General features: G+C 44.3%; 1 protein-coding gene across 2 annotated transcripts in view; it reads left to right on the forward strand.

Moving 5' to 3' along the window:
* The window catches only part of LOC134536950 (uncharacterized), a 56,040-nt gene that overhangs the window by 33,418 nt on the left and 9,781 nt on the right, over nt 1-12,841 (forward strand). Inside the window, exons 5-8 of one of the 2 annotated variants that reach the window (XM_063377060.1) lie at nt 3,776-4,025; nt 6,742-6,866; nt 7,525-7,667; nt 12,028-12,317. In XM_063377060.1, coding sequence (XP_063233130.1) covers nt 3,776-4,025; nt 6,742-6,866; nt 7,525-7,667; nt 12,028-12,317 — 808 coding nt within the window. The remainder of the gene's footprint in view (nt 1-3,775; nt 4,026-6,741; nt 6,867-7,524; nt 7,668-12,027; nt 12,318-12,841) is intronic. The other variant, XM_063377061.1, reaches the window with a different exon arrangement.

The following is a 12,841-nucleotide window of genomic DNA, read 5'->3' on the forward strand; positions in this document are numbered from 1 at the left end:
GCTGCGGGGGCGGGTCCGGTCGTGCTGTGGGTGGCGGTGGGCCGGGTGAGTCGTTCCTCCGGGGGCAGTCGTTGTGCCAATGGAACGTGCCGCGCGGGCAACCTAACCTGCACTGGGGGGCCCGGGCTTCGGTTACCCTAACGTCTGGCGCTCGTCCGGCTGTCCCGCGTGACTGCTCCTCGTGCCCGCGAACATCTTGCGTCGCCTGAGGCGGTGGGGGTAGTATCGAAGGTCGTCGCGGGGTCGTGGACGCCTGATGACGCTGGTTCCCGGCGCCGAGGTTGTTTTCCGTGGCCTGTGCTTGTCGAGCATAGTCCACGACGGACGTGGTTTGGTATAGCCGCATGAATGGCTGTAGGTCGTCCCTAAGCAGTTTGGTCACGACTGGCAGTGCTTGGGCGGGATCCTGGTTAGGCGAAATTCGCCGAAACAGCCTGATCTTATTGGCTACGAATGCCTCCGCATCTTCACCCTCTCGCTGTCTAACCCCATAAAACTGCGCCGAGCAGTCTATGAGTGGGCATCCGGTATCGAACCGGTGCGTAAAGCTGTCGGCGAATTCGGACCACGGCATTCCGAAGCGCCCCCACCTGGTCCACCAAGTCCGCGCCGCGCCGCGTAGCTGCCCGCTGGCCCTCTCCGCCCATTCGGCAGGGTGTGTGCCATTATGCGTTAGCCGCGATGTGCATTGTTCGAGAAACATGCTTGGGTCCTCGTGTGGGGCCCCTCCGAATTCGGGTAGCGACATCGCCTGGCCAGTGCTCGGTCGTGCGAGTGTGGTCACCGTGGCCCAGTCAGGTATGTACCGCGTGGTGTCTTGTAACTGGGGCACGTGTTCGGCGTGATTTGCCGCTGGGCAAACAGCCGTCGCTCCGGGCGCGGTGAGTCCGTTGTTAACTTGTGTCGTGGGTTCCGTTTTCCCCTTTCCACTTAGGAATTGTACCCAGGCGGGTTCCGGTCCGGTTAATAAATCCATATTAGCCGGTAATCCGCCGCCCTGGTATGACATGATGTCTAGTGTTAACACGTAACTTTCGTCTCGTATGCGTGGCCGTGTGATGACACGCACTGTACGTGCCTGTTTTGTTGCGTGTCCGCGTGCGCGCTACGCCGGGTCGCGAGCTAGGTGCCCGGACTGTCGCATATAACAGAGGCCGATAATGGTGGCAGCTGGGGCTGCGCGCGCCGATCCAAATCGTCGGTGGAAGGGGCTGCCGCGCCGGCTGTGTGAAGCGAAGAGCGAGAACGAACGGTGGGCAGGAGGAATGCCCGGAACACCGCACAAAGCAGAGAGCGAAACGGTCGCCGCGGAGTGGGGGTAGTGTGACGTCGCCCGCCCGCGTCGCACGTCCTGCTGGAATGTTGAATCTTGAGGGGGTGGGGGGTGGAAAAACCTTTGTCTGCCTTCCACGTCACGCCCGCGACTATTCGCCCTTCGCTTTCTAAAAATGGTCGTTCTCCGTCGTAATTTCCTACTTTTCCTGCGAATTTTTCGAATTTTTCTGATTTCGTTTTTCTTGTCACGCACCACGCAGGGGCGCCATTTGCCGCCGCCCGTCTCTCTGTGGGAGCTGAGGGGGAATATCTAGCGGGTTGCAGTGACGTGTATGTGGATTGAATGTCCGGTGGGCGCCAGGCTAGCCTGAACTAGACCATGAGATGAATCGTGGGTTCTTTCTGCCCCAGCGTGGTCCGCTAGATAAGTCGGCTTACGATGACGACGAACTTACTGTGTTGGTGCTGGATACGCCCTAAGCAATATAGGGGGTTGCATGCCTGGCTGATGGGATTACAAGAACCCTGAAATTACACACGGGGACGTTTCTGAGTAACTTTATTAGTCGTTACTCACGAATGACAAGTTACGTTGGTACACGGTACAAGTTCCGGGTTACCCAATGAAAACACTAATTAATTATTACGCTACGATCTAACTCCGCGGCAGTCTTGCGGGTTAAAAGTTCACTGGAGGCGGCCAGTGCCGTATGTTACCATGGGGGGTCGCGTGATGGCGTTACGAAGCTTGGCGTTACAAATTATTCGCTCGTGATACCGGCAGGCATTTGCACGACATGTTAATTAAAAAGTTCACTGGAGACGGCCAGTACCGCAAGTGGAGTCAGTGGCGCAGTTGCACTCGATGCTCTTTAAGCCGGTCGGGATAGTCCCGGATCCGCGGAAAAAGGGCTCGGGGACACGTGGGCAGCTAATAAAAGGAAGTTTTGGGGTAATTACTCACATGGCAGAATGAGTGATCGTTGAATTCAAAGATGATGGCCGCTCACGGAACGTTAGTTGCGCCCCGGGCCTGAGCTTGGAGAAGACTGCCGGAAGATGGCCGCCGCGCGGGGTAGCTTCCGGGCTACCCCCACCACCCCGCGCCGCGCGCCAAGACACTTATATCACCTTACAACTATAAGTTTAAGTAAAAAAATCGTTCCAGGTACTTAATTACAAATTAGTATCTGGAAACTAATTGCTGAGGGCTTGATATATGACAAACTAGCAAGTAACTGTTTGAAAATATAAGTCAGTGGACGACTGTTGTTTACACGTAATTACACTGATGCGCATTGATTAACTAAGTAATTAAAGTGTTGGTGGTGATTGAAATTAACGGGACTGATCATTGTACTTATATTATGTTTATAAGTTATGCATCGAATTAGGTCCCGTGGCGGAGCTCTCACTTGACTCGTCCGGGGTTTGGAGAGGATGCGCTCCGAAAGGGCAACCTGCCACTGATCGGGTGAAACCGGCTTAAGGGTAGCGTCGGTACGACGTCATGTTAACTTGCATTTCGGTGTTCAGTGTTGCACAGAGCTGCTTTTCAATGTTGTTTCGGCTTTATATATATGTATGTGCATATAAATGTATATAAATATATGCATATTTGTAAATGTATATATATATATATATATATATATATATATATATATATATATATATATATATATATATATATATATATATGTATGAGGAGCTTTCGTGCAAAACTCGACATGTCCGTCACCAGTAAAAATGTAATGTTTCACATGTTTTTGAGACCTTTTTTTTGCACAAACAACCCATACTTCATACTTGTAAATAACTTGGGACATGTTGGGGTTTCGTATCGTTGTGAGACGGTAGTGCTCTTCGCCTCAGAAAAAAAAAGGGTCTCGAAACACGTGAAACATTACATTTTTACTGGTGGTGGACATGTTGAGTTTTGCACGAAAGCTCCTCATATGTGTATACAGTACACTCCCGATTATCCGGGAAATTAAGTGGCTGGGCCAACGCGGATAGTGAAAATCGCGGATAATCCGCAAAAGAGCAGGTAATGGGAAACAAAAAAGGAAACATCAATTTCAACTTAAAAATCTAAAAATTTATGCACAGTAAAAGTTACAATCGACAGTAAAATTTTTTTAAATGATGCTAAAATTTTAGTATTTTCTGATTAATTAACATACAATGAGTACCTACATTTCAGTATCGTGAACATGAAAGTGCTCAACCGTACGACTAGAGAGGAAGCGTGACAGAGACAAAAAATAGTGATGCACGCCAGCCTACTGCGTGAGTTCCGAGAAGGTCTGTGAGCGTTTCACTGTATACTGCACGCATTGCACTCGTCAGCAGAGTTCACAATTTGCTCACTTGTGGTGGAAATACAGATTTGTTTGTGTGCCGGTATTTTTTTCGCAGCATGCGCGGGTAATAGGGAGTTTACCGTATTTGCGAATGCGTAGCCCTGGTAACGCGTCACCCTCTCCCTCTCTGTCCGCAGAGCTGCAGGAGCTGCGGCAGGCGGGGGAGGAGGGGGAGGAGGAGGGGGAGGAGGAGGGGGTCCTCTCCGGCTCGCGGCTGGGGCGGGACGCGGTCCAGCTGCGCAGGATGCTGGACGTGTTCCCGAGGTACCGCAGGTCGCTGCTGCTCGCCCCCGACGTCACCCGCTTCTCCGCCCGCCGGGACGCGCTCTTCCTCAAGGGGTTCTTCGGCGAGGCCTCCGGCGCGCTGAGCGCCGTCACCTGGCACCCGTAAGAACGAAACCATGTCTATTACGTTTGTTTACCTACAATGATATTCATGGGAGAAATAATTTTCCTGGTGGCTGCGAAACTATGGATTTTAGCCTTAAACCGAGTATAAATTTAAGCTTTATTATTTATATTGTTGTATTGTGTTTATTTTTATTATTATTTCTTATAGTTTTACCTAATAATGTTATGATTTCATTGTAAGTATAATGTAATATTGTAGTCTGTGTTAGTTATTTTTTTTTATGCATTTTATGTATTTCCCCCCCACTGCATCAGCACTATTCTCACCTTGTGTGCGGTCCAGAGGGGCACGTGTCACACAAGAGTAAACGATGAAAAAGAAAAAAAAAAAAATTGAAATAAACATTTGGTGCGGGGGGGGGGGGGGGGGGGAGGGTTCCCGCTGCATCAGCACTCTTCTCAAGATGTGTGGGGTCAGAGGTTTATTTAGAGGGGCACGTGTCACAGAAGAGAGTAAACGATGAAATGGAAAAAAAAAAAATTGAAATAACATTTGTCGCAGGGGGGGGGGGGGGGGTGTTTCCCGCTGCATCAGCACTCTTCTCAAGATGTGTGGGGTCAGAGGGGTTGATCCAGAGGGGCACGTGTCACAGAAGAGAGTAAACGATGAAATGGAAAAAAAAAAAATCTCCGTGGTAGCGTCATTCTCCATGGTAGCGTTATAACGTTTTAATGCAACCTTGTTGGAAGTCGCATTAGAAGTACAACTTCAAAAAAATATTTTTGAAATAAACTCTTTGGGGCATTTTTATATTTAAACACTTATGGGAAGTCAGATGTACAACAGTAGTTGTGGCCACAGCAACACATTTACTGTTTTCACATTTTTTTAAAATTTTTTTTAATTGTGGGTTAAAATTGTACCAAGGAGAGGGTCCGACAAAATAACGTGCCCCTGGGTCCTTAGTTTCTTCTCAACGGTCCTGAAGAGGACAGCTGTTTAAAATGTGGGGTACCCTTCACGGCACACATTTTAATCTTTAACGTCAGTCATAAAAATTATATTGAAAATGTTTATAAAATTAAAAAAAGGTCTTTAATCCAACATGTTTTGAGAAATGTTATAAGGTCGTAATTTAAATAACAAAACAACTCACAGAGAACAAATGAACTATTATGGGGAATCCTACGTGAGTTAGTCCGGACACAGACAAGCCGCGCTATCTAGTTTAGGAAAACAAAAAATCGCTAATCCTGATTATCGTAGTAAGGATAACGGGTCTAACTGTTTAAAATATTGAATTGTCATCGGTCCTTGATAAGTATGCTAAATATCGAGTTAAGCTGACATTTTGAAGGGGGTCAAAATCATGTTCAAAGTTTCCGTTACATATTAACATACATATGTATGAAGCTAATAAAAGTGTGTTCAAAGAGTGACCAATAACAGTTGCAAGATTAAAAATAGTAAACTTTTTCCAATATTTTTTATTAAATTGTAGTACAAACATCCTGCTAAATAATTACATTACTTAGTTGATATTAATATTTAAACGATTAGGTAATTGTCATTAGAGTTAAGTTTTGATTGAAAATGCTGATTAGTTTCATGATTTTAATTTTTAATTCCATTTTGGTGCTTTGTGGTGTGTTGATTTGAATTTTGGTGTCATGCTTTTTGATGTTATTTCAGTTTTATCACAATTCACCATATGTATAATCTTTCCCTATTAATGAAGTGTTTCTTAAGGTGTAGTGGTGTTCTTAAACTGAAAAACCTAACTAAAAAGTACTCAATTAACTCCACTCAGAACCGAACTATTAGCTTTATAGTTTGTCACTAAAGTTTAAGTTTTCTACTAGGATTCTCAGTGATACAACACTCATTTGGTTAGTTCTTTACTAAGTTGATTTTTTTGCAGCCATATTATTATTTTTCTCAGGCACAACCTAAATTAATTAATTGAGGTAAAACTAAAACCAAACAAAACTAACGTACACTGCAACAGAGTTGATTTTGCATCGTTAAATTAGTTTATATACACTGCAGAGCACAAAAAACTTAAATGTACTGATGTTATGAAATTTTGATGATGATCCAGGAACAATAAGTGAAAAGTATACAGTGTGATTTGTGTTTCCTGGTTGTATTTTTGTTAAATTTTGTTTTATCTGTTAGCTCAGACACCAAAATAAAAAAATAATAATACTTAAAAGTTAATTCTACGTCAAGTTTACATTCATTTCAATTCTAAGTGTATCCACAGAACGTAGAACTAGTCGAACTAAAAACTCAACTCATCTTAAAAATGTTAATTCCGTTTTAAGTTCCAGTTAATTTTTTTCAGGTTTGGAGCAAAACAAGCCTTTAGAGAGTGTAGTAAGGCCTCAACAAGTACCTATTAGTAGGGGCAGGCATTTTTCGCGAATAGATCTGAACGCCTATTAGACTGCAACAAGGTGCACCCGCACCAGCGGTTTCTTCCTTGTGATTGGCGGCCGTCTGCGAGAGAAGTCGTCGCCTTGTTTTACCGAGCCACTCAGGACGCGTTTGATTCCGCACTGACCTGATGTGATTGGTGTTGTAACAATCGACATGTACCTGAAAGAAACCCAACCCATCACGGAACACAGACGGTGCTACATTGTTTTGGCTTTCATCTGGTCTCGGAATCTTTTCGGGAAATATGCATACCCCCTACCTATAAGTAACAAATTATCTGCGTTCACTGCTGGTGATTTTCCGGACCAGACATTTCAGGAGCGGGTTCGAGAACTCCGGAGAGGCTGAACTGCTAATGGACGCGCTCGACTGGGATGGAAGCGCGCTCCGCAAGTCCATTGGCCGGGCGTTCAACAAGAAGCCCCTCTGGATAGGTGAGTTAGGCCATGGCCAACACATCATGCAGCTTATTAAAATAAGGGGGAAAGAAAGTGAGGTAGGTCAGATGAATAAACACTACATTTTCCTAACATTTTTTTCTTTGACATTAAAAGGACGTATATAATTTTTCCACCAACCTCTGTTCCCTCAAATGGACGGTTTTACAATCAAGAACAAACTGTTGTTTTCTAAATTAGAGAGCTTGGTTAGAAAAAGAAAAAACTTGTGGATTACATAATTTGAAAACATATCAGTATGGAATATAATGACGCCACATTCTGTGGCTGTAATGTAAGAGTAGTTAAATATGTTTAAGTTAATAACCTAAAATGATATAACCATAGTAAGAAGTGTGCCACTATAATTTAAAAATTAAGTATCTCAGCAGCCACAACATGTGATTTTTATGGAAAATATTTTTTAATATCCAAGACACATAAAATCTGCATTGAGAGTTAAGCTATTAAATAGACAAGGTTGTATCATAATAAAATCCTGAAACTTAAACTTACCTCCTTAAAAAGCAAAATTCGAAGGAAAAATTTACGTATTTTGAAGCAGAATTATTGGAACTTACCTACTTTGTGTTGTCAAAGCTTCTCCGACCCCCTGAGCGTGTCTAACGCCAGAACTGACCGCGCCTGCTTGCAGCGGAGTCGGAGCGTGACGGTGGCTCGCAGGGCCGGTTCAAGGACGCGCTGGCGTGGGGCCAGCACCTGGGGGCGGCGGCCCAGCTGGGGGCAGACGTCCTCCTGAAGAAGCTCGGCGTCCCCATCATGTCGCAGCCGTCGCCGGTACGGTACACTACCACTACCGCCGACCTGGACGGGGTGTTGGGGGGTGGGAGGAGGGGGGAACACACACCACACACACATTACCATTCCCTTCTTCTCCCTCGAGGGCCCCGCCCACCCGGGACACACAACACACGGTGCGCAGAGCTTCAGGGAAGAACAACGCGATTTCAAAACCACTCGAGATATCCGAGCGGGGTCTGCTTACGAAAAGCATTTAAGAGTTCGCTGAGACCCGAAAAGTACTTTTGATTTCGGATAAAATTTTTAAACTGTATTTTTAGAAGAGTTAAAATGGCTAAAATGCATGTTTTAAAAGTAATTTTTAGGCGTAAAACTACCGGTACAGATTTTTGAAAGCACTTAAGGGACTTGCATTACACCTTTATCTTCAATTCTCGGCCATATATTGTTACGGTCACCGCTCAAATTTCACAGCTATCATGTGACGACGAGAAGACTGCGCGTCAGTTCAGGGCCTTGCGCTTAGAGGCGATACCGCGCTGGAAATCCCATCGAGCGTCGCGCTTATCATCCCGCCTCACTAACACACATACACCCCTGACGAGGCGGGCCCCTTAAGGTGGCCGGCAGACAAGATCGACCCCCCCCTCCTCTTTCAGAGCTCGTGCGCCCGACCAGGCAACCCCCTGGTTCCTTCATTTCCTCACACTCCCTCCTAAGTTATTTATTAACAAGGAACAGCTTAGATGCTGATTATGTAAGTAACTGTTTCAAACATAAATTGAATATTTATCTATTTAACTGAAAATAATACAGGTAATTTTAAGTTCCTACGTTTAAGAGTTGTTACCACCCTTTACTCTGAACTATTAGTAGAGACTGGAAAAATTTGCGGTTTTAATGACCTCTAGGATAAACTCCACGATCCTCTATGTACTGGGATAAATTGCACCTGCTCATTGGATACTGACTCGTGACACGCGTTAGTTGGGATGCTTGTGATTTGATACTTCTTTTGTTGAAGGTTTTTCATTGGCTTAGAGTCCTTCAGATAAACGGTGGTCCAATCACTGACTCAGCATAAAGGTGTACGAGTTTGGAGTCCAGCCTACCGCGAAATGAATCCGCGAAATTATCCGGTCTCTCACTATTAGCAATAAATGATGTGTTATATAGACTTATTGTTCACATGAAAAAATTTGATAATTTCTTCTCCAACGTGATTTTACTTAATATTAAGAAAATTTTTAACAGATACTAGTTAAAAAATATACTATGACCAGTTTATAATTAAAAATTCATGTATGGGGCAATGTCTAATTTTATTTGCTGTCTAATGTTATTACTGTTTGACTGCATAGTAGTTGTCCTGTCTTTAAAATTTTCCATGTTAAAATTGTAGTATGTCTATGAATGTATGTGTTGCAATAGTTTATTTCTCTCTCTTTATGCCTAAACCAGTAGGAAAATTTTTGAGTTTACTCCACCATTAAATACTCCACATGATTCTAAGACAAAAGTCCGGCATGTCAGCTGAAAGAAAAACCCACCATAATGACATAATAAGTCATGATAAATGTAGCATTACTTTGTGCCAGTGCAGTAGCAGCTATAAGTGGGAGGAGGGGGGGAGGAAGAGAAACAAATCTCTCTCTCCCCCTCCCCAATAAAAAACAAGACTGCACAAGGTATGCCCCGAACAGCGGTTTTTACCTTGTGATTGGCAGCCTTCTGCGACAGAAGCCATTGCCTTTTTTTTTAGCCTGTGATTGGTGTGTCGACAGTAGACAAGCATCTCGGAGAAACTCAGCCGAACATGAAACACAGACAGACGATGCTGCAGTGTTTTAAGTGGCAGCAAGTCTCGAACTCTTTTTACAAAAAATCTTGGCCTTGATTAGGTATTACTTATAGACCGCATGTGTAAACGTAATGAAACAGGTCATGGCTCAAAATAAACCTAATTCAAGTAGTACAGCATGGATCTTAAACATTAGCTTGTGTTTTGTTTTTTTTCACCTCTTAGAAAACTTATATGGATCTGCCCCTGTGACAATGAATTATGTTTTTGAATAAATTATCTTGGTTGTCAAGGTTGAGCCTTATCACAGTGGTAGAGTGCACCTAAATTTACCTGCCTACACACTAACACTGCGACGTGCCTAACTTGACAGTCAACAGAATTTGTACACGATATGCACACAAATCTTTAATAAATTATCTATGAATTTCCCAAACCAAAAATTTCAAATTTGCCTCAATATTTTTTTAAAAAAGGTTTACGTATTTTGTTTAGCGATGGGCCGAATCCCAGTTTTCTCTAATCCATATCTCTAATTTGAATCCTAGAAGAGTACCTCAAATATACCCCTTGAATCTAGGTGTCAGAGGTCACAAATAAAATAATGTACAATAAAATAAAATAAAATATTAACTATGGTGTTGAAACATTCAACCCTTTAAATGGTTGTTTCACAAACTTAAGTTTCCAGAATCAATAAAAATTGTAGTTTTATTTATATATTTACATGTTAAAAGTACAATATCTTGGGGAATGGTAACAGGATATGTATGAAGAAAAAAATTTACCTTGTAAACTCCAGAGGTTATCAGTGTTGAAATTTTTAATATACTTGATTTACTCTAACATTTTTCTTCAACTCTTTTTCCTTGAATGTTCCAATCCTTCGAATATTAAGGATTTGATGGTGATTGAGGATTTGATTGGTCCATCCCTAATATTTTTGCAATTTTCTGAATGAAAGAAAACCCAGCCTCCACATCCCCATAGCTACCTTAATTCTTGCTAAACTTTTTTATTTATTTTTCCAACAGAAACTTGCATTTACCATTTTATATTATTTTTTTGGATTATATACCAAAAATACCAACAAAAAATTTTTTTTAACAGTCATGGTGATGGTATACTGGAGAATGGCATTTTACCCTCAAATTACTATCACTGAGGAATTTCCATGACTTTAACCAGTATTTAAAATAAATTTCCTTGAACTTCCCAAACTTTTCCAGAACATGGATACCCTGTTTCGCAACAAGAGCAGTGAAAGCCTGCAAACTGCTTTGTGGTTTGCTGATTCTCAATGTTCTTGCGGCGGATGGGTCCGTGCACTTGGGACGGGGAAGCCGGGGGAAGGAGTGGACGGCTTCTCGACTAAGGGAGTACAGGGCGGCCGCTAAGCCATCCAACCCGGCCTAACTAGGGTTTGAAGTTGCCGGTCTTATCTGCCGCTAAGGTAGATTCATTGCACTGATTCTTGTTCCCTGTTCTTTTTTTTTTGTTGTTGTTGTATTTTCCACTGTCATTGTGATTATTTTCTCTCTGCGTATATTTACTCTTTGTGTTCAGTTATACATGTTCGTACTTGTTCTGTTTCGTTCTGGTCTCTGCAGGCATGAGGCGCTCTTGCCTCGCGTGTGTTGGCCAATCGCGGATGTGCCTGCCTGTTGCCGTTTCAGCTCAGGTAGTGCTTGCCTGCTCTTGGTTCTTAGAAGCACGGGAGAGTGACCGCCGTGTCCTCGTCGGTACGCGGGCACGTGACGCAATGGCGGCTTCAGGATGACTTTTCGGGAGGGGCTATCGCACAAAGAAATGGTCGCAGTTGCAAAAAAAACGAAAGTGGTCAGATATTGGCCTTGGAATGTTATTTACAAAATTACAGGTTTCAAATGCAGAACCTTGGCAGCTCTGTGCAACTTTTGATGAGATAAAAGTTCAACATGTGAAATTAGATATTTAAGTAAACATGAATATACACTGATCAATGAAATTGGTCTCGGGAGGGGCTGTCGCCCCCACAGCCCCCCCCCCCCTCCTTCTGGAGCCGCGCTTGGCATGACCTTTGAATATATATATATATATATATATATATATATATATATATATATATATATATACATACATACATACATACATACATACATACATACATACATACATACATACATACTGTATAGAAGTCGCCAGCCCAGGTTAAAATTTCTAATACGGTTATGAGGTAGTTGGTTAATTCACCGCCGCAATCGCCACCATCTCTAGGGCATCGACTTGTGGTGGTCCCTAGCGGACAAGTGTCGAACTCTTCAAACACCCCTTCCCCCCTCCCGTTGAACGACCTTGAGCTGCAGTGAATGATGGATGGGGGGGGGGGTTGCGGGGGAATGACAGCGGGCGACAGTGCTGCGCTCTAACGTGTAAATAACGACCTAAGACGATACAGGGCGTTACGGCAGCGCACTGCAGCGGTGAAGATCCCAAGCTGCTCATCATACGCTCCTGAAAAACGTAGAGTAAATCCTATCCGCTCGCGACTTCTATACAGTATATATATTCAAAGGCGTGACGAGCACCGATGGAACGAGCGGGTGGCCTGCGCAGGAGTACTGGGCGTCCGTGCTGCACAAGTCGCTGGTGGGCCGTGCCGTGCTCGACGCGAGGCTGTCCCAGGGCAACGGCACGCACCTGCGCTTGTACGCCCACTGCGCGGCGGAGCGGAGCAGGGGCGGCGCCACGCCGAGCTACGAGCGGGGCGCGGTGACCGTGTTCGGGGTCAGCTACCTGGACGGCAGCGCCAGCCTCGCGCTCAAGGCCACGTCGTGGGGGCGCGGCCCCGGGGGGGAGGAGGAGGTGCACCAGTACGTCCTCACCGCGCCCGACCTCGACTCCAGGTGAATCCAGTCTCACCGGTGGCTCGCCCCCAAGTACAGCACTAACCTCTTTCTTTGGGCTCCGACCCAGGAATTAAATTCAGTCACATTTAATTGCTTTTTATGTACCTACTTTATTTCGCTCTTGAGTCAAGCAGTATCATTATCTTTAAGAACACTTATCCACTTAGGACAGGGGCGCAACAACTAAATTTCCAAAAGGGGGTGGGGGGGCATTATACCTTTTTATAAAGAATAATCGATCCTCCTATTGAAGCAGGGGGTCCGGAGGGTCCTCCCCCGGGAAAATTTGTATTTCAAGGTGGAAAATGGTGCTATTTAAGCAGTTTTATTATCTAAAAATTGATTACACAGCACTTTCTTTGCCCCTGTTTGCCCCCACTTCAAGGTTTCAGAGGGGGGGGGGGGGGGGGGGGGCAAAATACCCTTGTCGTTGTTGCGACCCTGACTAAGGATTCCAAGCCAAAAATTAAAGTAATGAGATTGATTTTGAACGCTAAGAGTGTATTTATTAAATGTATCAC

This window comes from Bacillus rossius, chromosome 11 (genome assembly GCF_032445375.1).
Source record: "Bacillus rossius redtenbacheri isolate Brsri chromosome 11, Brsri_v3, whole genome shotgun sequence".
NCBI lineage: Eukaryota > Metazoa > Arthropoda > Insecta > Phasmatodea > Bacillidae > Bacillus > Bacillus rossius.